The sequence below is a fragment of the Mandrillus leucophaeus genome, unplaced genomic scaffold, assembly GCF_000951045.1.
Source record: "Mandrillus leucophaeus isolate KB7577 unplaced genomic scaffold, Mleu.le_1.0 Scaffold73, whole genome shotgun sequence".
NCBI lineage: Eukaryota > Metazoa > Chordata > Mammalia > Primates > Cercopithecidae > Mandrillus > Mandrillus leucophaeus.
This window is the reverse complement of record NW_012107919.1, coordinates 1,691,150-1,717,072: the sequence shown is the minus strand read 5'-3', so window position 1 is coordinate 1,717,072 and position 25,923 is coordinate 1,691,150. Positions and strand designations below refer to the sequence as shown.

Here is a 25,923-nt window from a genome sequence, read left to right as displayed (position 1 = left end):
TCAGCCTCCCAGGTTCAAGCAATCCTCCCACCTTAGCCTCTGGAGTAACTAGGACTACAGGCCTGTGCAATGATGCCTAGCTAATTTTTAATTTTTTTGTGGAGAAGGGGTCTCACTATGTTGCCCAGGCTGGTCTCAAACTCCTGGGCTCAAGCGATCCTCTGGCTTCAGCCTCCCAAGGCGTTGGGACTACAGGAGCGAGCCACCGTGCCTGGCCTGAAGCTATTTTAATCCATGCCTTATCCACCGTTCTTTGGATTTTGCAAATTCCCTCCTTTCATTCTAGACAAATAGTACTTTCCTCAGAATTTCAGAGCTGAGATCTAGTCTTGATTAATATGAGTTTCCTCTAATACCTTTGTTTCTTCTTTTTTTTTAAACTGATGAAGGCGGACTGTCTATTTCAATGCACCCTTATCTCTTTAGTTTCCTTCTAGGCCTTCCTTCGCAGCCAGGTCCCCACAGTGAGATCTGTCCTTAGCCTGACTGTGCCATTTGGGGCTCTCTCAGGGGGACACTGGTTTTGCGCTCCAGGTCATTGTTTCTTTTAGGTGCATAATAGTATAAAATGATAGCACATCTGCATTTAATTATGATTCCGTCTTCCTGGCTCCACGTTCACACATTTCTAAGCCTTTGGAGAGAAGGAATATTTGCTACAAACATTGGCTGCAGTGATGATGATGTCATCTGCTTTCAATTTCCTGGATGTAGCCGTAAACAGATGTAAAGTGTGGCTAAATGGTTGGGAGTGGAGTGTTTGGACCATCTGACAGGGTGTAGATAGGACTCTCCACATGTCTGCAGTCATAATTTTGTCCACTTTTTTTTGTTTTTATCTTTGAAAATATGCCCCCTCACTTCTTTTTCTTCCTGCACTGAACTGGCACAGAACATTCACAACGTATGTGGTGGATGTCATAGACTTTTGTGTTTCATAATACATAAATTTTTGACCTTTACAAATGATTTCTTTTCATCTTTAGGTCACAGAGCTTTCGTGTTGATATGTTTGAGACAGGCAGAGAGTAATAACACAGGGGAATATGATGTATGGAGGACAAGTGCCTTTTCTGTTACAAACCACACACCTCCTCTGCCCCCAGCCAATGCAATGCTTTTGACCACAAACTTACGTTGAATCTGTCCATGTAGCCTAGGGTCAGCCACTGCTGAATCATTCTCCCAACTATAATGCTCCTTGGAGGGTTCATTACAGCACTGAAGAGTTTTGATGACTGGCACTTTTGGCGTCTTTTTCTTTTGTCGTGGGCTTCAGCTGCCCCAGCTCCTTTCCAACACCCTACTTTCCCTTGCTCAAAAGTTACTTTAGGGTTGATGATTACTGAGGACACTCAAATAACAGAAGCTCAGATGTTTGAGGAATGCAAGTTGTTATAAGATAGGGTGCTTCCTTGCGCTTAATTAACTTCAGACATCAAAACTTGTGTTGTTAGGGTTCTTGCTAACAGAACAATACACAGAATAATCTGTAAACTTAACAGCACAAGAGACGGCGTGTTTCAGGCATCACCAAAGGCAGTCATAAATCAGGGCCTATTTTGAAAATTGTGACTGATATTTATTAAACTAATATCAACCAATTATACTGTCATAAAAAAGTCAGAAACGATGTTCATTGTCAAGTAATTCCTTATCTCAGGATAATAAAAGACAAGCTTAGAGTACTTTTTGTCAGATGATCTCAGGGTTTTATAAGTATTAACACATTAAATCTCATAATGTATAAGGGTTAAGAAAATAATTTGGTCATTTCTCTGTGTAGCCTGTCTGGTTAACTGTTTATATATTCCTACTTTTTAACTTATTTATTTGAGACAGGATCTTGCTGTCTTGCCCAGGTTGGAGTGCAGTGAGCTATCATTAGTGGACTGATCAACCTCCACCTCCTGGGCTCAACTGATCCTCCCATCTCAACCTCCCGAGTAGCTGGCACTGTAGGTGTGCACCACCAGGGCAGCTAATTTTTATTTTTTTTGGTAACGATGAGGTCTCACTATGTTGCCCAGGCTGGTCTTGAACTCCTGGGCTCAAGAGATGCTCCTGCTTCAATCTTCCAGAAGTCTGGACTTACAGGCATGAGTCACCACTCCAAGCTGTCTTTCTTTTCTTTTCTTTTCTTTTCTTCTCTGTTCTTTTCTTTTTTCTATTTGTTTTCTTCCTTCCTTTCTTTCTTTCTCTTTTTCTTTCCTTCCTTCCTTCCTTCCTTCCTTCCTTCCTTCCTTCCTTCCTTCCTTCCTTCTCTTTCTTTCTTTTTCTTTCTCTCTCTCTTTCTCTCTTTCTTTCTTTCTTTTTTTTGACAGAGGCTTGCTCTGTCACCCAAGCTGGAGTGCAGTGGCATGATCTTGGCTCACTGTAACCTCCGCCTCTCAGGTTCAAGAGAGTCTCCTGCCTCAGCCTCCTGAGTAGCTGGGGTTACAGGTATGCACCACCATGCATGGCTAATATTTTGTACTTTTAGTAGAGACGGGTTTCACCATGTTGCCCAGGCTGGTCTCGAACTCCTGAGCTCAGGCAATCCACCTGCCTTGGCCTCCCAAAATGCTAGGATTACAGGTGTGAGCCACCATGCCTGGCCTTAAGCCACATTTCTATCTTTTAATCTGTTTAACTTCTCTGTGTCTCAATTTGTTTCTGTAAAAGTCACTGGGTCCAAGGCAAAACGGTGATGTAGGTGAAGTTTGAATTTAATGTCTTCCACCTCTTCCTTATCTTCATATGGGGGTCCTAAGGTTGGGGTGAAGAAGTAACAAAAGCAAGAGTGCCCAATTCTTGCTCTCAGCTACTGAATAACTTGTAATGAAGGTATTACCTAAGATGCTTATGTATGACTCCTCCTAGGAATCTATGTATATTTATTTGTAAATTTTTATTTTGATATAATACTAATTTGCAGAAAGTTACAAAAATAGTATAAATAACTCCAGTTTACTGTTTACACAGATTCTGCTCTATTTATTTTGTCATGTGCTTGCTATCTTTATTTACATGTGTATATGAATATATATGATGTATATTTTTTCTGGCCCATTTGAGAGTAAGTTGCAGACATCATTCCTCTTTACCACTAAATACTTCAATATGTATTTTCTAAGACACAAAAGAAATCTCTGATGTAAGAGATTACATAACTGTAATCTAATGATCAAAACAAGGAAGTTTAACATTGATACAATATTCTTATTCATATTAAGTTTATGGCCCATATGAAATTTCGTAAATTGTCTCCGCAATATTTCTCAAGCCTTTTCTGTCTGTTCCAAGACCCAATCCAGGAACACTCTTTATACTTAGTTGGCATGTCTCCTTAGTCTTCTTTAAACTGGAACAGTTCTTTTGTCCTTAACTTTCATGATCCTGGTATTTTGAAAAGGCCAGTTATAGACTGTTCCTCAGTTGGAGTTTGTCTCATGTTTCCTCAAGATTAGATTCAAGGTGGGAATACCACAGAAGCGACGTTGAGTCCTTCCTGGTGTACCATGTCAGAAGGTTCATAATGGGGTTAATAGATCTATTTTTTTTTTTTTTTTGAGACAGAGTTTCACTTTTGTTGCCCAGGCTGGAGTGCAATGGTGCGATCTTGGCTCACTGCAACCTCTACCTCCCTGGTTCAAGCGATTCTCCTGCCTCAGTCTCCTGAGTAGCAGGGATTACAGGTGCACGTCACCATGCCTGGCTAATTTCGTACTTTTAGTAGAGACGAGGTTTCACCATGTTGCCCAGGCTGGTCTTGAACTCCTGAGCTCAGGCAATCCACCCGCCTCAGCCTCCCAAAGTGCTGGGGTTACAGGTGTGAACCGCAGCATCTGGCAATATATCTATTTTTTAAAAGAGAACTCTTTTTGAGAATATGGGAAAGTACTCAAGTCCTAAAGGAAAATATATTTAAAAATGAAATGGGAGGGTATCTGTATTGGAGCCAGGGATCTGATCAAATTCTCTCTCAAATCCCTCAAGGCAAATCATCACTTACTCTGTTTATTTGTAATATGGTTTATCTTGGTGTTACCTCATCTATTAATTCACTTGCTTGTTCACTCATTTAGTCAAATATTGGTTTAACACCTCCTGGATGCCAGAAAACTGTTGCAGGTGCTAAGAATAAGCAGAAAATACAAAACCAGAAACAAAACCCACCAATCCTCATGGGCTTCTATTCTAGTAGGAGAAATACATAATAAACAAATTAAATCAGTTATATAGTATGTTAAAAGGGGGAAGGCTCATGGAGAAAACATAAAGCAGGGAAGGCATGACAGGAAGTGCCAGAGGAAGCTATCAGGTTAAAAGAGGTGGTCAAGGAATGTCTTCCTGAGAAGACAACATGATAAACTACAGGCCCCCAAGCTGAGCCATGTGGCTTCTGGCTTCTTTTGAGGATGCAGTGTTTATTGCCTATTTGTCTATGTCCACCTCCTTTGCTGCTGTACTCCCAGAGCCCAATAGGCAGGGAGCCCAGGACACAGCAGACATTCAGTATATTGGATGACTCCCATGGGGTAGTGGTTATGGCTGAACATAACACGAGAGGCCTTCTCCCTCAGAAGAATGTGATGAAATACGCAATTGATGAACATCCAGAATCCAGATATTCACCTACTTGAAAATTGCACTTCCAATCCACACTCTCAGTGCCGGTGAGGGTATAAACTAGCTCGAGCATTGCAGAAAACAATCAACAACATGTCACAAGAACCTTAAAACGTTCAAATGACTTGAACCAAAAATGACCTCTGAAAATAGGTCCTAAGGAAATAAATACAAATGTAGAGGAAGATGTCACTGTACTGTTATAGAAGAAAACAATTTAAATGTTCTCAATAAAGGAGTATGTAAATAAATGAATAGTCCTTTGATTGCAAATTGCGTAGCCATAGGAGAAAAATATCATGTTTTGGAAGAAGATTTAATGACTTGCAAAAAGTTTTATCTGATAATGTTAGGTGGAAAAAGCAGGATGTAAGATTATGTATTCTGTAGGATCCATCGTAAAACTCTCTTCTCTCTCTCTCTCTCACACACACACACACACATACACACACACTCCTTTACATACATATAAGAGATAAAATATTGGTAAAAATGTTACCTATTTATCATCATCTTTGAATGATTGTTTTTCTGATATTTTATCCTGCATTTTCCAAGCCTCCATTAGTAAGTATAAAAAAAATAAGGTAAAAACAAATTCCCAATTCTTATATGTTTCCTCTGTTTTTTGTTTTGTTTTGTTTTTGAGATGGAGTCTTGCTCTGTCACCCGGGCTGGAGTGCAGTGGCATGACCCCGGCTCACTGCAACCTCTGCCTCCTGGGTCAAGCGATTCTCCTGCCTCAGCCTCATGAGTAGCTGGGACTATAGGCAAGCGCCACCACACCCAGCTAATTTTTGTATTTTTAGTAGAGACAGGGTTTCGCCATGTTGACCAGGCTGGTCTTGAACTCCTGACCTCAAGTGATCTACCCACTTTGGCCTCCCAAAGTGCTGGGATTACAGGCGTGAGCCACCAGGCCTGGCCTATGTTTCCTCTTTTTGTAAACACCAGATCAGTAGCATGGCACGTAAGGCCGAGGTGGAAAAAGTCACATCCATGTTCTTCCCCTCAGGATAGCTCATGCTATGGACATCACCAGACACCAGGGGACATCTGGGTTGCCTCCTCCCAAGTAGGTAATTATTCATATTAAAGCGGGAAAGATACGTGCAGCCAAATAGGCAGAGCAAAAAGTATGTGCTGCTACTGCATATACACCACTGCTACTTTTCAAAGCAAATCCCATCTTCTTCTCTTGCTTGCTCAAGCCTGTTCCCCAGTGAACAGGAGTCATGGAGCTGTGGTGATGGTTACTCTCTTCTCTTAAAGCCAATAACCAATACTGAATTGCAACTCTGTTTTTTTCTTGTTGTGTTCTTTTTCCTTCCTTTTTGCCTAACTCTGAATTTACCTCATGAGGCCACTGTGAAGAGAATGAAACTGATATATGTAGTACATTCTCGGCCTCTCTGAGGATGGGTGGAATCAGAACAGAATAATTACCCCTTGTGCTGTTTTGTACGCCTGTCATCCAACAAAACATAATGTTCATTCTCTCCATTCTTTTCTTGTAATACTGATGAAATAAAATTTGTCTATAAAGATTCCTAGCTGAGTACTCAAACATTTTTCTTGAACATTTGTTATATGGTCTACTTTGTAAGTTTGTTTCAAATTTGGTGATATCAGGATTAATAACAGTATGTCTTGTGCCGGTACATTTTATTTTCATTGAGTTCTGAAAATCTGAGAAGAGCATTTTTAAAATAACATTTTTATTCATACCAATAAAAATACTCATGAATTCAAATGACTACAATATTAAAACCTACAACCCAATTTGTTCACCTAACCAATGACTTGCAATTATCTTTAGGAGTCAAACAGGTTTGGTTTCAAGTATTTTTAAACTAGGGCTGATTTTTAGAAGTGTTTTTAAACTGTAATTAAAATATAGTCGATAGAACTTCCACCTAATATGTGACTTTTTTTAATTTTTAATTTTTTTGAGATGGGGTCTCACTCTGTCACCTAGGCTGGAGTGCAGTGGCACGATCTTGGTTCACTGCAACACTTGGCTTACTGCAACCTCCGCCTCTCGCGTTCAAGCGATTCTCTCGCCTCAGCCTCCTGCGTAGCTGAGATTCAAGATTTTCTACCTGCCCGATCCGTACTGCCAAGACTAAACTCCATGTGGGTCGGAATCCTCCCATCCATAATTTATTGAGCACTTACTATATACCAGGGACTATTCTAAGTTGTTTGTGTATTTGCTTAGTTAACCCTTTCAACAACCCTATCAGTTAGATACTAATATTATCTTCATTTTACAGATTAGGAAACAGAAGTATAGGGAGGTTAAATAACTTGCCCAAAGTTACACAGTTATTAAGGGATAGAGTATCTGGGATTACAGGTGCGTGCCACCACACCCAGCTAATTTTTGTATTTTTAGTACAGGTGGGGTTTCACCAGGCTGGTCTCAAACTCCTGGCCACAAGAGATCCGCCTGCCTTGGCCTCCCAAAGACATGGGATTACAGGCATGAGCCACCGCACCCAGCCTCCTATGTAACATTATAAATTTATTGTCATTACTTGTAAGCCTGCCCTTTATTTTAAAATACAAGATATGACAAGATCAGAAACCAGTCTTGTTTCTCCAATTCTTTCTCTAGAAATACTTCTTTAGCAATCGAAACCCAGAGTAACAAAAACAAAGGGAAAAAAGCCACATATGCTGGATAGTGTTTATATAATGAACAAAGGTTAACATATGACTCCAGGTCTCTTCTTATTTATTTTGTTGATATTTGTGTTGGTTAGTTAAGAAGATGACTTGTTTGATTATCTCAACATTTATTTATCCAACAAACTGTGGACTTTGGAGACTTTGGAGCTGAAGCTAGAATCCTGACTCTATCCCTTAATAACTATGTAACTTTGGGCAAGTTATTTAACCTCCCTATACTTCTGTTTCCTAATCTGTAGAAAAAGACACCAAATTACACAGCCAACAGCATCTTTACAATTGTTTTTAATACAGGAAAAGTATAGGGTGCTAAAGATCAATTTGTGGCTTTCTTTTCCAACAAACTGCTAAAGTTCCACTTTTATGCCCAAGATTCTTATCATACTTTTGTAAGATCAAGAACAACGTGAAGTTTCCACTATTATATATCCACCCATTACATCTAGTTGTACTGGAAAAAATCAAAAGCTGATAACTTTTAATTTGAAGAGGATGGTATATACTATTTATATATATTAAGGTGCTTGAAGATAAATCCTAGCACCTGAGGTGTAGAAATCATTCAAACTCTTTGATTACAACGACAAACTAGTCAGTAACTTACTAAATATTGTACTAAATGGGACTATTTTACTGTTCAACATAGCTTTTGAAAGACACAGAGCTTTTCTAAATTTCTGCCTACCTGGGAGTAAAATTTGGGGAAGCAGATTTCTCCAGTGTTTAAAGAAGCCAATTTGGCAGTGTACCGGAGTGGAATACATTTTTCCCATCTAAGTTAAGTTGTTTTTCTCTGGTAAAGGAGGAAATCAACACCCATCTGTGTGGAGATAAACGTTTCAGAGTGTTTTTATATTAAATAATTAGTATACTAGTCTAGTAAGTGATAATCCACGAATAAGTTAAGAAAAGCTAAGAGAGAAAAAGAAAAGCATCCATCCATCCTTTGGTTGCAAATAATACTTACATTAGCGTATGGCAAAATTTAATTTCGTACAGAGTAATTTGACCCAAGATTGCTGACTTTTTAAGAGCAGAAAAAGCACAGTTAGAGTGCAAGGCCCCACTCAGCAGGGTCTAGTATTCCCTCTGCAAAACTGGCAGGCCACCAACGGCCGCGTCCTGGGGCGGCCTGAGGGATGCTGATACCGGCCTGAGGGATGCTGATACCTGGGTTCGGCTATTGCGGGCACCCGGGGCCGGCGGGGCGAGGCTCTCCAATCGCTGGGCTAGCGCGGGACCCCTCCTTTCCGCACCCTCCCGGGTATCTCCGGGTTCTGGGGCACCGCCTCCCTTGGGGAGCCCTGCTCCACGCCCATTGGGCTTCCAATCTCGGCCTGCCTAGCGCCGAGCAGCCAATCAGAAGGCACTCCTCCCGAGGGCGCGGGACGAGGGGGCGGTGCTGATTGGCTGAGCCTGAAGTCGCCGCGGCCGCGGGGCAACAGGCACTTTTGCCTGCTGAAGGCTTCCTGCAGTGTTGCGCACCGCCAACCGAACGCCATGGCTGACAGCCGGGATCCCGCCAGCGACCAGATGAAGCACTGGAAGGAGCAGCGGGCCGCGCAGGTACACCCTGTGCTCCCCGAGCGGGCCCGAGGGTCCGTTTAGAAAGTAGGGGCGTCGGCGAGTAACGGCCCGGCTTCCCCTGGGACGGCGCTGGGAGGGACTGTACGGCGGCTCACTGGGCGGGGAGGGGGATCCCCTTCGGTGCAAACGGACTCTTACATTCGCCGGAGCAGAGGAGGGGGGTCCGGGTAGCGGGGCGCGGGCCTGCAGGCTTTGTTGTCCGCGACGGGCTCGGGTGGTTGCTTCAGAATTTTGCACTTTTGCCAACTGGGACAGAGGTCGCAGCTTGAGGACAGAATGAGGGCTCATGGGGAAAGAGGCAGAGAGCTGCAGCTGCAAGGAAGTCAGGGAAGTGGAACCAGGCTCTAACGCTGCCCTTCTTGAAATAGTGTTTACACGCTTTCATAGTTGTGGGGTCCCAGCAGGGCAAGGATTGTGTTTTATCATCTTGATGTCTCCAGCACCAATCACAGTGACTGGTACGTACTATGCACATTATTAAACGACTAAATAAAAGAATTTTTACATCCATTGTCTCATTTGCACTTCAAAATATCAGGCCTAGCGTTTTAGAGCTGGGGGTGGGGGACATTAGGGATTGGTTAATGCATTTATTCTATTCTTTGAGCGCCTGCAGGTGCTAGACACTGTTCGGGGCAAGGTGTACAAATTCCAATGAGGCAAGAACAACAGTCTTGAGAAGCTAAGAGTCTAGTCTGGGAGACAAGACACATAAACAGATGATTACACTCCAGCGTGGTGAGGGCTCTAATATAGGTATTCTGTAGAATGCAGAGGGAGTGACCAGGTGGGCTGGACAAAGCAGGTGACATTTGAACAGGAATTTTTTTAAATGAGTAGGATTTTAACTTGGTGGTGGGGGAGGCATTCCTGGCCTGTGCCCATGGGTGCAGAGGGCATCTATGAGTAGGTTAGATTGGATGAGACTGCATCTGGTCTGAGTCTTCTGTTGGCAGATTGGCCCAGGGAGTCTAAAGGTCTTGCGCTGTTCCCTGGCTGCTGGTTAATGGTAGAGAGAGGACTGCAGCCCTGTTTTCCCCATTCTGCCTAGTGCTATTGCTCAAAACTCAGGCTCACGAACTGGGGTATTAATGCTAAGTGCTCATGGATTGCTTTAATGGTTCCCTGTTTGGGACAAGGCTGCCATTCTCCTCCAAGGGCCTAGAAAATCTCCCCTGTTGGCCCTGTTCTTTGTTATATACCATTAGGACGGTTCATGAGCTCTTAAAGTGAACCAGAGACACGTGGAGTCTTAGTAAAGGATGTGCCACTACTTAGTGGCAGAGACAAGGTTAGAATCCAGCTTCTTGGACCCAAGACTCTTTCCTTACCCAGTGGGTGCAAATCCTGGTTCACACTGAAGTTTTCATGAATACTTGGTGAATTGAGAAAAGTGTGGACAAAGTAGTGAGATTTTTACAGAACAAAATATTTTCTTTTCTTTTCTTTTTTTTTTTTGAGATGGAGTCTCGCTCTGTTGCCCAGGCTGAAGTGCAGTGGTAAGATCTCCACAGACTGCGAATTCTGCCTCCTGGGTTTGAGCAATTCTCCTGCCTCAGCCTCCCAAGTAGCTGGGATTACAGGTCCCCGCCACTACACCCAGCTAATTTTTGTATTTTTAGTACAGATGGGGTTTCTCCATGTTGGCCAGGCTGGTTTGGAACTCCTGACCTCAGGTGACCCACCCGCCTTGGCCGCTGAAAGTACTGAGATACAGGTGTGAGCTACCGCGCACGGTCTATATTTTCATTTTTAAAGGACTCCCCTTTATTCTGAGACTAGCTGCCTTCTTCCTTGTTTGGGAGAATCATGAACTGTTGAAGTCCCTGCTGTTGATTTACCTTACGTAGTTGCCCATGTGAGAAATGGCTGACTCAAAAAGCTCATCCATAGTTGGGAGGCTCTTAATTGAAATACGGCAGTCCCCTTTTTCCATGGCGTCTTAGTGCACTGTGTACTTCGTCCTGATTGGCAGCCACATTGATGTCTTATTGTTCCTCGATTTTAGCTGCTCTGAGTAAAAACCGCTTACTTCTTTGAGGCACTTCTCCCTCCCCCCAGAGCCCTCCAAAAGGAATTATGTATATGCCTTATAGCCTATATAATTTTCAAACACTTTTTTAAATGAAAAATTTCAAACATTCAGAAAAGTTGAAAAAAATTTGTTCTTTTCATTGCTGAGTAGGATTCCATTATATGAATATAGCACCGTTTGAATATCCTGTTGCTGGACACCTGGGCTATTTAATTTTTTTTCTATTGTAAGTAAAGCTGCTGTGGCTGGGCATGAAGGCTCATGCCTGTAATCCTACCACTTTCGGAGGCTAAGGTGGGAGGATTGTTTGAGCTCAGGAGTTTGAGACCAGCCTGGGCAACATAGTGAAACCCCATCTCTACAACAAATAAAAGAAGTAGCCAGACATGGTGACACATGCTTGTAGTCCCAGCTACTGGGGAAGTTGAGGTGGGAGAATTGCTTGAGCTTGGGGTGTGGAGGCTGCAGTGAGCCATGATTAACACCACTGCACTCTAGCCTGGGTGACAGAGGGAGACCCTGTCTTAAAAATGAAAAATAAATAAAGCTGCTATAAAAATTCTTATATAAGTCTTTTTGTGCACAGATGCTTTTATTTCTCTTAGGAAATACCTAGGAGTAGGTCTAGGAGTAGATTTACTGGGTCATAAGGTAAGTGAATGTGTTATGAGAAACTGCTGAGCCTTTTTCCAAAGTGGTTGTACCATTTTATACTTCATCAGCAGTGTATGGAGTTCTAGTTGCTCCATATCCTATCAGCTTTTGGTGCTGTCAGTCTTTTGCTTTTAGCTGTTGGACATGCAGTGGTATCTCATTATGGTTTTAATTTGCATTGCTCTGATGACTAATAATGCAAAGCATCTTTTTACATGGTTATTGGTCATTGGTATATATTCCTTTGAAGTATATGTTCAAATTTTCTGCCCTTTTAAGAATTGAATTGCTTTTAAATTATTGATTCATAGCCCATATTTTAAGTTAAATCATGTGAAATCATGTATAGGCTAGGTGTTATAATAATAAATCTCAACATGTATCATGGTATAAACATATTAGAAATTTATGGCCGGGTGCGGTGACTCACGCCTGTAATCCAGCACTTTGGGTGGCTGAGGAGGGTGGATTACCTGAGGTCAGGAGTTCGAGACAAGCCTGACCAGTTTGGAGAAACCCTGTCTCTACTAAAAATACAAAATTAGCTGGGCGTGGTGATGCATACCTGTAATCCCAGCTACTCAGGAGGCTGAGGCAGGAGAATCGCTTGAACCTGGGAGGCGGAGGTGACCCGGGAGGTGGAGGTGGCAGTGAGCCGAGATCGTGCCATTGCACTCCAGCCTGGGCAACAAGAGTGAAACTCCATCTCAAAAAGAAAAAAAAAAAAAGAAATGTATTCCTTTCCTACATGAATGGCCCAAAGTGGTTTGAGGTTGAAGGAGGTGGGTGGGTGCTCTGCTTCCCACAGTTATTGAGGGTACCAGGCTGAAGGAAGCTCCCCCTTGGTCAACACATGGCTTTTAAGGTTGCCCTGGGCATCACTGTCCAGCACAGAAGGCTCAAGAGCATGGAGAAGGGTATATGAGTGTGGTAAGGTTTGGGGTCCAGGGTTACTGCCACTTACATTCTGTTGGCTAGAACTCTGTTACAGGCCACACCTGGGGTAGTCTACCCGTGTCCAGGAAGCTTACTCTACTACATTATCCAAAGCGTACGTTTCGTATTTGGTGAAAATCTGTCCATCCATTTTCTTGTGATGTGGCAATGGACACACAACATAATCTCTTTTTAAAGAGTATGTCATTTTTACTTTCTGACATTAAGATATTCTGTTAGAAAATTAAGACAGTAACAGATGGCATTAAAAAAAAAAGTCTCCCCTTGCTTGGTAAATGCTTTTATCTAAGTGGACAGCTTTGTGCTAATATGCTCTCTTCCACTTCCCAATTAGTTTTGACGCTTTACTCATCTGGGAGAGCTTTACGATTTGGGACTACTATAGGAGAGCACTCTGTTGCCTCCTCTCTCAAGAATCAGAGTATCCTTTTTTGGAAACACAGTCAACCAATGTGAAAGCAATTTATTGGGCGTATCTTCTGTGGTCAGATTTGGTTTGCTGACAGGTGAATTGGGAGTTTTGTAAACTTTAATAAGTGAGCACTGAGTCAGATGTGTTCATGAGTATGACCTCGATCCACTTAAAAATTCTTATTTCTTTTTCTGTCTTGGCAGGAGGAAGGTGGTTCTGCAGGTATTCCCAGTGACTTTGAAGGGAACTTAAATGGGAACTTTATTGCTCGCTGCTCAGAAAGCCATGGGCTCTTCTTTTGGGATACTTACCTTTAACCCATTTCCTGTTTTTTTTTGTTGTTGTTGTTATTGTTTTTCTTTCTTTCTTTTTTTTTTTTTTTAGTGCAGCTTGCTGCCAGTGCTCTTGGAGGTAAATGGGAAGTATTGATAAGTAACTTCTGATCCCTTTAAAATGGGAGAATTTGAACATTTCAAACCTTACGTTTTTATACAGTTCTCTTATTACCTGGCAGAGGGTTAGGTCTTAGACTGTCCATTTATGTCAGTGAGTTGCCTATGCATTATAGGCTGTGAGGGTCTATGTTTTTTAGGGTAACCCTGGTAATAACTGCATTGATGTTACACTGCCAACATTTGGGATGGAGAAGGGGTGACTGAGTGACTTAACCCTTGGTTCACATGTGCTTTCATTTCTCCTGAAATATACCTAGGCATGGGATCGCTAAGTCTTAATGTGCAATGGGAGAGACTATGGGAGATGGGATAAAAGTTTTTAAGGTTTCGTTTCTTTTTCTTAGCTTTTCCATGGAGGGTAGGTCTATGCAAACTTACTCCCAAAGTCTGAGGAAGCTGAGAGGCCAAACAAAGAGGCTGACAAATCAAGTTTCTCAGGAAGAAATGTTTAATACGGATTTATGACCAGAAACCATGTCCGTGTCTTGCGTGTTGCTGAGACAAGATGGTGGATCCCACACCATTACCCCTCAGACCCAGGGCTTAATAAATACCATAGGGAAGGGTGATTCAGAAGGGAGGTATGGGATGACTGAAGTATGATAATGTCAAGGTTGTTTGACCTCAGGGCAGGATTTATAGTAAATAGGGGCTCTTTCACAAGGAATAATGGATAAACTGGAAATCTTAAAACTGGAGTTAATCAGAAGTCAGCATGGTGGATTAGTGTCTAAGATGGAGTTGCTTTAGCTTCCACAGCCGCCAATATCTAGACCACCCTTACAGTCTTTGGTTTCCTGTATTTGGGTATACACGTTGTAGGCACTTGAATCTTTGTTGAATAAATGGAGAATGTTAGGCAGTTACTTGCTAGAAAATGCTAGGCACATTCTTTATCATAGAATGAGAAGACATCATTATGACTCCTCTGGGACTGACAGGGGCAATTTGCATTACCAATCTTTTAATTAAAAGTGGAAGAACATGTTTAGGTTCTTGAGACTTTTGTGAGTGAAGGGAACTAAGTGGAAAGTGTAATATACTGATAAAATATTTCACCAGATGAAGCCAACCTTACTCTTCCCAGGAAAATTTCCTCATTTATGTATTAGCTCTGGCCAAAAGAAGTCTATAAAAGCAGCAAAGTCAAAATGGAATTTTACTTTAAGTCCCTACCTCTAATAATTGTGCCAGTTTTTAGCCAAGCTAATTTCTGCGGCAGTTTTCATAACAAGTTTGTCTAAAGGTATTTGATCAGAATTTATAAATTAAAATATTTCTCTCATTTTTTGGAGGAGAGATGCAGGGAAAGGGATAGGCTGTTGCTGCTTCCTCCTTCTCCTTAGAAGGCTCTTGGCCATATCATATTGGTCCATGGTTTAGTTTATTTGCATGCTATATCCACACACATTTGTTTTGTGTTTGTTAGTATATTGAGCAGTGTATTAGGATCAGGGATATAGATGTAAAAGGAGTACACAGTCTAGAGAGGAAAAACAGTGACAGACTGGGTGCGGTGGCTCATGCCTGTAATCCCAGCACTTTGGGAGGCCAAGGCGGGCGGATCGCTTGAGGTCAGGAGTTCGAGACCAGCCTGGCCAAGATGATGGGACTCTGTCTCTACTAAAAATACAAAAATTAGCCGGGCATGGTGGCGGGTGCCTGTATTCCCAACTACTGAGTTGGGAGAATCACTTGAACCCAGGAGGCGGAGGGTACAGTGAGATGAGACCGCGCCACTGTACTCCAGCCTGGGCAACAGAGCGAGACTCCATCTCAGAAAGAAACACAGTGATGTGAACAGGCAATTACAGTATTTTGTTATAAGGGGCACAAGAAGGTGCTTCCCTTGGCCCTGCTTCATGGGTGGTGTGGGGCAGGATAGAGAGAGCACTTCAGGAGAGAGACGTGTGGATGTCATGGGAGCTGGCAGCCAGGAAGATGGAAACATGTTAACAAGAACCAATGCTACTTTCCCAGAGAGAGGTCTTGAAGTTGTTCAGCCATAGAAAAGCTTTTCTGTCTTTAAAAATATTCTGGCTCTAAAGTCATTCATTGAGTTAAAAACAAGAATTGCAAGTTGGAGGAAATCTCTTTGCCTGTCCTTACTTGTTACATGTAACAAGTAAACCTGTGCCACAACACTGACATTTCTGCAAAGTTACTTAAGTTTTCTGAGTTTATAATTGGGATTAATAACATCCATCTCTGGATTATTGGGAAGCTTAAGTGAGATAACTTGTGTGGTCCGTTTTCTAGCCCCACCCTCTCATTTCATCTAGTAAATCTTCATTGCATGAATTATTTTCATCTTAAATACACTGCATCCTGCTCCTCACCTTCTAATATTAATAAATGCTCTATCTTTCAGTTTAGATCAGTTCCTCTTACCCAATGTTGCTCTAAACATCCCCTGAAGTTGGGGGATCTTTTCCTTTCTAGTTTTTGCTCCCTGGCTTCCCTTTTCTATTGCTGACTGTTGAAGCTTTCCTGCCCCACTGGCTTTGAAGGTAAATTGTATGTACAAGAGCTTGTGCGAGGAAAGCTGTTATATAAATGAGGACAATTGATCTAACTATTAGAGTGGGGAAATGGAAGAGATTCTGAAGCCTCCGTTTGTAACTTAAAAACTCAGGTTTCATTTCTTAACAGGATTGATGTTAAGGAGGGGATTCCTTTGTTGGGCAGGAGGGAGGACTGCCATAATTCCAGCATTCTGACTCTTATTAGTCAGTGTCATCAGGAAAGACCACCTCAAGCTTTAGTACTTTATTCGTTTATCCAACTCTGCACCTGCTGCCTTTGGGCGTGGTGTTTATTCTTGACCATATCACCCTAATTCAGTAACCAGACCAGAAGGGAACATGTGATGTGCTCTCATCTCTCCCTTAGGGGCAGCTCCCTCTCCACTTTAAGGATGCTGGCATGTAAATAACACTCTTGCCTGTTTAGCATTCCTTTTACTGAGCTTCTTGGTATCTTTTCTCATACTTTTATCTTTTATTATGGGATGTCCCTTTTTTTTTTTTTTTTTAGACGGAGTTTCTCTCCTGTTGCCCAGGCTGCAGTGCAATGGCATGATCTCGGCTCACTGCAACCTCCACCTCCTGGGTTCAAGCAATTCTCCTGCCTCAGCCTCCCGAGTAGCTGGGACTACAGGCACCCCCCACTGTACCTGGCTAATTTTGTATTTTTAGTAGAGACAGGGTTGCTCCATGTTGGTCAGGCTGGTCTCAAACTCCCGATCTCAGGTGATCCACCCACCTCAGCCTCCCAAAGTGTTGGGATTACAGGTGTGAGCCACCGCGCCCAGCCTGGATGTCCGTTTATTTTTTAAAGGCTTCCTTAAATACCTTGTTTATATGTTGAAAAGAGCATTTAAAGGACAGATTTGGTTTGCTCTGGCTCTCTAATTATTTTAATTTTGTTATCACTCAGTAGTTCTAGGTCAGTGGTTTTCAATCCTAGCTTGAACAGGAATCATTTAAAAATAGCCCAGGCCTCAGCCAGGGTACTTCTGTCAGACATCTCTAGTGGGAATGACCCGCGCATCAGGAGGCTTTAAAAAGCTCCCCAGGTGATTTCAGTGCATTGCCAAGGTTGAAAACCAAGGCTTTAGGTTTAAACTAAAGGTGAAATTGCTCTTTTTCTGGTTCATTTTCTACTTTAGAAAGTAGAATTTTTTTTTTTTCTGGTTCATTTTCTACTTTAAAAATAAACCTGCAGAGGGTCACACGTATTAGCAACATACGTATCTTCAAAAGAGTGGTGTGATTGGGTGGTAAGTGTTGATTGGACCCTTAAACTGTGACAGTTTAGAACGGGCTTTGCTAGATGGGTTTAGGAACAGAGATGGTAGAGTGAGAGAGTGTGGATGGAGGAGTAGGCATCTGTCATGATTACTAGAAAAATAAAACTTCAGATGCTTTGCTCCTTCTGCTGTGAGGTCATGTTCTCACAGTCAGTGAAGTGACAGCATATATGTGCTGAACGTGTGGCTTGCATTTTACATTTAACTCTTTTAATTCATGTGTTAACCCTAGGAGGTGGTTATTATTCTGTTTTGCAGATGAAAATGGAGACTCATAAATAAGTAACTTGCCAGCAACTCCATAGCTGGTAATTGGCAGAACTGGAAGTTGGACCCAGGCTCTAATGCTGGCACTCTTGGTTTCTCCCTGGTGCCATGTTGGCCTCTTCCCACTTGAATGAAGATAGAACTCTAGTGGCAAGGGCATTTCCTAGTGTGTGAGATGGTCTTGTTTATTAGTTTTGCAAATTGCATGGTCTCCTTTATTCAGTGTCTTTTTTCAGACAGCTCACAGATCTTTTGTGGTTTTTTAAGTGCCTACTCCCCGCCCTATTGCCTTCTAGAGAAGAGGCAGGAATTTGTTTTAATATGCAGGACAGACATGCATGGGGAGTAAAACTACATACTCCACTCCAGGTGTGTGGAAATACTAAAAATAGTGCCTTTCTCTGTGTGTGAAGTTGGTCTTTGAGGTTTGTCATAGACACCGTTGAGTTCCTCTCCCAGGTGGGGGTGGCGTAGCTTTGCATCACCTCCAAGTCTCTCCTGATTTCCAGTGACCGGGGGAAGACACTGCAGAGGCACTTGTCTGTGGTCAAAAGTATTCTCTGACCATGGAACTAGATGAAGCTAAGAGCTTCCAGGATCACGTGGGGCTAGAAGAAGGCCGCTGTCACTCTAGAGGAGGAACAACTGAGTGTCTTCTACTGTAACTGAAATTGGAGAATCAGGTGGCTTAAAATTAATTCTTTATTACAGTAAAGTAACCTATCCCATTTCAGAGACATTTGCTATCTTTAAAACATTGGTACTGTAATCCACCTTACCAGTAACAGTTTACTTTTAGTGACAGTAAAAGCCATTGACTTTTTTTTTTTAATTGAAAAGAGATGTTGCAAATAGCTGGTGTACATTGTTTGAGATGCACTAAACAGGGTAGCGTACTTGAACATCGTGGCAGTAATAAAGCATCTGTAAGTTCTGAGTAAAGTATTGACCAGCACAGCTTCCCTGGAGACCATCTTCTCATTGTTGGGTTGGACATTTCACTGTTAAATTTGTAGGATGCTTTTAGGCACCTCTCTGGGAGCTTTGCAGAACCCAGTGGCTTTCTCTGGAGCAGGTGCTGAGCACATTTTCAGGCTCCAAAATCATCTTTCTGCTCTTCGGAGTAAGTTTCTTAGCAGATTGGTGTTGAGATTTGTCAAAGGTTTCTGAGGCATGACTGAAAGTTTCAGGCAATGGCCCATCTTATCGGATTTTAGTACTTTGGACACAGGAAATGTAAAAAGAGGGCAGATGGTATAAACATTGCAAAGCTATGTATCTGTGACAGTCTAAATGAAAGGTTTGCTTGTGCTAACTCTCCTGCACTTTCTTTCTGTGTTCATGTAGAAAGCTGATGTCCTGACCACTGGAGCTGGTAACCCAGTAGGAGACAAACTTAATGTGATTACAGTGGGGCCCCGTGGGCCCCTTCTTGTTCAGGATGTGGTTTTCACTGATGAAATGGCTCACTTTGACCGAGAGAGAATTCCCGAGCGAGTCGTGCATGCTAAAGGAGCAGGTAAGTGCTGTGTTTATTTGCTGTAAAAAGATTGTTTCCCAGCACCTGGGTCAAGTATTATTTCCCAAAGGATTGGAGGACCTTTAACACAAGTGCCAAATCTCCATTTGTGGGAAAAAGGAAAAACGTCCTGCGGTAGGGAAATTAGTAAATTAATGATGGGTATTTCCTCAGATTAAACATTACATATAAAATAGTTTCTTTTGAAAAAAGCAGTCTTCCATTTCTCCTATCATGCAGTTCATTGAAGGAATAAAAATACAGTAAGTCCTCACTTAATGTCAATAGGTTCTTGGAAACTTTGACTTTAAGCTAAACGACATGTAATGAAACGAATTTTACGGTAGGCTAATTGACATAAGCAAGAGTTAAGTTCCTATGGCATATTTCGGACTGATAAAATATCACCAAACTTCTAAATAGAGACTCAAAATACATCTAATATTAAACATTGAAATAAATGTGAGCCATACATACCTTTAAGAAAGATTAGTAAAATAAGATCGTTATTTACCAGTTTATTCCAGTTCAAGGTGGTGGGAGGCCAGAGCCTGTCCTGACAGGTTGGGGTACAAGGCAAGAGCCAACCGTGGACAGGATGCTATCCATTGCAGAGTGGACTCACACTGGGACCATTTAGACATGCCAGTTCACCTAACGTGCACATCTGTAGGATGTGGGGGGAAGCTGGAGTACCAGGAGAAAACCTATCTAGACATGGGGAGAACATGCAGACTCCACACAGATAGTGACCTCAGCTAGGAATAGATTTTTTTCTCATCAACGTTATAATGAAACAATGTTGAACCAAACAATGTTATTTGAGGACCTGCTGTACAGAAATACAGACACGACTGCAAATTGCGACTAAGTTTAAATGGTGTACTTATTGGGTAATTACTGGAATGAACTGCAAAATTTGGGGTAGTTGTGTTAGGGTGGTGGGTTTGTGATGATTTTTCCTTTTCTTTTTTCCAACAATTTCTGTAAAACTTACTTTATTGCTCTTATATCAGACACAAAAGATGGGGGTGGTGTTTGAAAGAAAGTGAAATGCTCAGTTGGAAAAAGAGCTCCACAGAAAGGGAGTGTTTCTCGTAGCTTGCTGACTGGGACTTCCAGTTGGGACTTCTGCATTTCTTCATCTCTTCTTCCTGAGTAAGGTTTCTTCCCATCTTCCCCAGTGGTTTTTGTGTATTTTTCCATCTTGACTTGTTTAGTGTGTTGCTTGCTTTGTATCTTCCTTGCTAGGTGTTGAAAAGATTCTCTCTTTCTCTGTGGTTTCATCTCCTCTTCTCTCTGTTCTTCTCTTTCTCTCATAGGTCCTACCTGTACTTCAGGCCCCTCTGAGGTCCTGTGTCCTTGGGCCAACCTTGACTACTTCTAGCCGCTCTCACCTCCTTCTCTTGGCTCCAGCTATGTGGCATTCAACTTAGCACTGAGTGATAGAATAGGGCTTTGCATTTCACCCTCTTTATTTTGTGTTTGGACATTTCCCCTTCCCCCATTACACTGGAAGCCCCCAGAAGGCTGGTGCTAACCATCATTTTCTCTTGTTACTCACATGCCTGTTAAGGACCTGAATGTCCGAGTAATGGTCTCACGGTAAGGATTTCTGTGTCTTTCTCGTTAGGGGCCTTTGGCTACTTTGAGGTCACACATGACATTACCAAATATTCCAAGGCAAAGGTATTTGAGCATATTGGAAAGAGGACTCCCATCGCAGTTCGGTTCTCCACTGTTGGTAAGTTGGTTTATTGGCGTGATTGGTATGGCTTAACTCAACTTCACCTTTTTGGGGACGTTTATAACTTAAAGAAAAAGTTATTAGAAAATAGGAAACAAGCACTTCTCCAAATTATGGCAAGGTTTTACAGTAGAAGACATATTTGGAGACACACAGGAAGTTACTTATATTTCTGTTTGTTGAGGTCTTAGGAAATCACACTTACACAGAGGCTACCTCTGCAATTCTGTGACATTTGGAAAGAGCTTTCCTCAAAGTGGTTGCCTCTAACAGAAGAATAGAGTGGAAATCTTATTTAATAACCATGCCTACAGTGACCTTTATTGAGAATTAACTCTATGCCAGCCGTGGTTAGGTGCTTTACAGATACAGTCTCTAATTTGTAGATCTACTTTGCAGAGTGGGATTCTTTTCGTTTTTGAGAGGCTAAGTGATGTTTTTCATGTTACAGAGATAGTATTAGATCTATCATACTATATTTTATCATGCCTACTGCTTGACTAGTTCCGTTTCTGTGTCAGTCTCAGCATTTTAAAAATACCGTGGAATGTAAAAATAAATAAAATTAAGAACTAAGAACCAATATTTTAACTCATTTTCTTAATGTTAACCTCATCATTTTGGCAACTCACTTATTCTGTTTGTCACTACTTTAAGCCTCATAATTATTCTCTTCCCTTATTTTAATTAAAAGCTTAATTACCTGTTTCAACAAAGTTATCTTATTATGTTAAATGAATAACCTTATCAGCTGTTATTACATATGTTCTCTTATTGCTGTCAATTAATTCTTTTGTTTGATTTGTGGACTGAATTAGCTGGTGGGTAGAAATAATAACCCGGGCACTTAAATACCTAATTTAGTTCTTGGAAGTGGATTAGAAAGGATGGATCCAGGTGCTTCTTTATGTCTCCAGGCTTCTTGGATGTAAAGTGCTGTGGCTTATGCATCCTGTTTTCATTTGAATATTGTAGCTGGAGAATCGGGTTCAGCTGACACAATTCGGGACCCTCGTGGGTTTGCAGTGAAATTTTACACAGAAGATGGTAACTGGGATCTTGTTGGAAATAACACCCCCATTTTCTTCATCAGGGATCCCATATTGGTAGGTAATAGAGTATTTTGCGCTCAACAAATGTTTGTTGATTTAAATTGATTTCAAATAGGTTGGCATTTGAGGAGAAACCATGGGAAAGGCAGAAAGAAAAGAATATGAGTTGTCTGGATTACTTTTTTCAAGACATTTTTCTGTATTTGGTAAGATCAAGTAGCAACAGTTACCACTGGTCTTAGATTTGTCATTTTAAGATACATTGACTTAATGGGAAGTGAGTTTAGTTTTCCTTGCAGAACATTGAAGATTAGTAAAAAGAGGGACTTTACTTTGGAAACAAACAGAGGGTGTCTCTACATGCTCTGAGTCAGCAGGTGGGTGTGTGTGTGTGTGTGTCCGTGTGTGTGTGTGTGTGTGTGCGCGCGCATGTGGGAGGGTGGGTATGTTTTTTCCAGGAAGAAATAGTATAAATCCCAGCACTTTGGGAGGCCAAGGCAGGCAGATCACTTGAGTCCATGAGTTCAAGACCAGCCTGGGCAACATGGCAAAACCATGTCTCTACAAAAAAATACAAAAATTAGCCAGGTGTGGTGGCTCATGCCTATAGTCCCAGCCACTTGGGAGGCTGAGTTGGGAGGTCTGCTTGAGCCTAGGAGGTCAATGCTGCAGTGAGCTGTGATCATGCCACTGCAGTCCAGTCTGGGTGAAAGAGTGAGACCCTGTCTCAAAAAAAAAAAAAAAAAAAAAAAAGGACTGTAGTTTTGAGTATATTTGAAATACTTTAGGGTATCTTAGATGCCAGTTGTCTATGTTGAGTATATTTCATTTTATGGGTTGGCAGTTTAAAATTCCAGGATTGTATTTAGAGTTATAATCCATAAACCTAGTAATAGGCATGTATAATGCAAGACACCATAATTCCTGTAAACTTAGTTTTTGAATTTTTTTCTCTCTTGTTTCTATTTAGTTTCCATCTTTTATCCACAGCCAAAAGAGAAACCCTCAGACGCATCTGAAGGATCCGGATATGGTCTGGGACTTCTGGAGCCTACGTCCTGAGTCTCTGCATCAGGTATGAACCCTTTTTTTCCATTGTCTTATATCACTTGGGATGCAGTGTTTAATTATGCCTCCTCATAAAGTGTCTCTCCAGTTTTGGCTGTTTTATTGGAATAAGCTTCCTCAGATTTCTTGATCGTGAAGAGTTTTGTAATGACTGGCTTTAATAATCATCCCCCATTCATCAACCTTAAATGGTGATGACAGATAGATAGCAACATTGTCAGTTGATATTTAGCAATAGTAAGGATGAAAGTCTTTAGTACAAGGTAAAGCTCTGTATTAGGGAAGTGAGGGGAAAGTAGTACCAAATTTGCTATGAAAATAAATTTTGAATAACAAATTAGGCCAGTTTTCAGGTTGTTTTAGCTTTTTCCTTCATAGAATTTTGAGTCATAGTATTAGTGATTTGCATATCATTTTGGTTTAAAATTTTTCTGTTTGTTATTTTCTACAGGTAAAATAATGGTAACCCTTCCCATGGGAAATAGGCTAGTATGTTTTATGTCATTAAGGGACTTTCTGGAACCTAAGGAATATCTTAAAAATCTAGGATGTTTTGATTTAAATGAAAACATTTTAGGCTTTATATTTCTGTTCCTTAGGTTTCTTTCTTGTTCAGTGATCGGGGGATTCCAGATGGCCATCGCCACATGAATGGATATGGATCACATACTTTCAAGCTGGTTAATGCAGAAGGAAAGGCGGTTTATTGCAAATTCCATTATAAGGTACGTGTTATACCTTTGGGGCAGAGTGTACAAGGCTCCTACCACACACCTCCTTATTTTTCCTGAAGAATTGAGCAAAGATTAAGGCTTCTCCCACTTTTCCCTCACCTCCCTCCCCAAAGATGGGGAAGTATTGATCTCGCTGATCAGTACTGTGAGTATTTTGTTGGCTTCCACCTGAGGACATAACTTCACACTGTCCTATTAGAACTGTGTGTGGTTCCTCTTTAGTCTCCCCTTTACATGTGGCCAGAGGTAAGGCACATGGCTGCGATCAACAGTGTAAGCTTCCTTTTTCTGGATCCTGTGTCCCTTGTCATAAACATTCAGAAAATGTGCTTCTTTTGTGCTGCTTCTGGTTTAATGTTTCTGGGCTGGCAGCTTCATGTTGAGTACAGCTTTCTCCCTGAAGTGGGAATATCTAAGCTTTTGGTTTGGGCTCAGAGAAGATAGTATAGACCTCTAGGCTAGGCAGAAGGAAATACTTTCCACCTAGTTTAGCTTAGCTTTTTTTTTTTTTTTTTTTTTTTTTTTTTAAGATAGGCTCTCACTCTGTTACTGAGGCTGGAGTGCAGTGGTATGATCGTATCTCACAGTAACTCCTGGGTTGCAGTGAACTCCTGGGCTCAAGGAATCCCCCTGTCTCAGAGTAGCTGAGGCTACAGGCACACACTACCATGCCTGGCTGATTTTTAAATTCTTTTCATAGAGATGGGGTCTTGCTGTGTTGCCCAGGCTGGTCTCAAACTCCTGGCCTCAAGTGCATGCCCAACTTTGGCCTTCCATGGTGTTGGGATTATAGGTGTGAGCCACTGTGCCTGGCCCTAGCCCGGCTTTTCTAGAGTTCTTGTTGGAGTTTGGAGTTAAGCTCTAGAAAATAATAAAGTGCCTAGCCCTGAGTCATTATCCTGAGCATAGATACCTTTTAGGGCCCAGAAGAGGGCTAACACCGCTTGAAGCATATCCAAGTCTCACTATCACTTCCAACATCCAGTGGCATCTTTCCAATATCATTTCTTCTAACTTTTTAAGTCATCCATCTATTTACTTAGCATTTATTGAGGTTGTATTATGAACAACGCATATAAGTAAAATCAATTACAAATGTCAGAAAACAAAATTGTACTGTTTTTAAAAATTTGCGTTCATATAGCCAGATCAAATGCGTTACGTCTGGGGAGGGTTTTGAGAATGTTTTAATCAACTGAAATATTTTAAAGGGTACTCTTTTGGTTTAAGCATGTCATTCGTTACAATGAGCAATATTACCAGTGAGCCCTGGTGTGTTAGTGATATTCCCAGAGAACTCCTGAGGGCTAGGTAAAAACAAGCCTGAGAACCTCTGTTTCCAAATACTGCTGCTAAGATAAGCAGAAAGAAGTGGGCTCATGACCAGTACTGGACAATCTCTCTCTCAATGACATCCAAAAGCCCTGTTTTCTTCTATCCTGTTTTCTTCTGTCCTGTTTTCTTCTTTATCTGAACAACTTAATGTAGGCATATCAAACAGGAGAACTATCACCTCTTTTTATCATCATAACTTGAATCTATAATATTTGACAAGGAAACATGTTATGGAACATAAAATTGGCTTGTAATTGCCAAAAGGATCAATGTAGTGTTACTTAGAGTAACACTAAATGGTTGTCTCTGGGACAGCCAGTCTAGTTGGTAGCATTGGAGTTATGCCAGCCTGAACTCAGATTTTTACTCTTCTAGATAATTGTGGCCTTGGGCATAGTATTAAAAGTTCTTTGAGCTCCAATTCTTTTCACTGTAAAGTTGGCATGATATTACCAGCTATACGAGTCCTGGAAAGATTGGATTGCTTGTGGGTCTTTTATCCTAGGGCCCTAAGGTAGCCTGAGATCTACGTGGATTCATCAGTCTGGATTATTCTGACCTAAGATGATTATTTTCTAAACCTAAAGGATTCAGTTAAAATCAGAAAGGTATTGCAATATTATTGCACAAGTTAATATATTAGCTCTTTAGGTGATCTGTACTTCGTGACCTTCATTTTTTTTTAATACTGAAGGTGGCTTTACTTCTGGTTCAGTAGTAAGAGTTCAGACCTTTTCACTGACTAGAGAGTTGGGATTTCTGTGGTAGAAATAGACCAGCGTTCAGAGTTGATTTTTGCTAAGGAAATCTTTCTGCGGCACTTGGCTTGTTGGGAGGTCTTTCAGAATAAGATCACATGGTCAGTCCATTAAAGAACAGTATGATATGATGACAGGAGCACTTACGAAGTGACACAGCTTCTCTGGGTTTTAATGGCTTGCTTGGAAAGTCAGAATATTAATTTTGCCTGCTCATAGTCAGAGAA

The 25,923-nt window shown here is 41.5% G+C and overlaps 1 protein-coding gene across 1 annotated transcript in view; it reads left to right on the top strand.

The window, feature by feature from the left end:
- Positions 1–8,706: 8,706 nt before the first annotated feature.
- The window catches only part of CAT (catalase), a 35,313-nt gene continuing 18,096 nt past the window's right edge, over positions 8,707–25,923 (top strand). The window contains exons 1-6 of the mRNA XM_011965543.1: positions 8,707–8,871; positions 18,831–19,002; positions 20,636–20,746; positions 21,725–21,855; positions 22,772–22,876; positions 23,469–23,594. Coding sequence (XP_011820933.1) covers positions 8,806–8,871; positions 18,831–19,002; positions 20,636–20,746; positions 21,725–21,855; positions 22,772–22,876; positions 23,469–23,594 — 711 coding nt within the window. The 5' untranslated portion in view covers positions 8,707–8,805. The remainder of the gene's footprint in view (positions 8,872–18,830; positions 19,003–20,635; positions 20,747–21,724; positions 21,856–22,771; positions 22,877–23,468; positions 23,595–25,923) is intronic.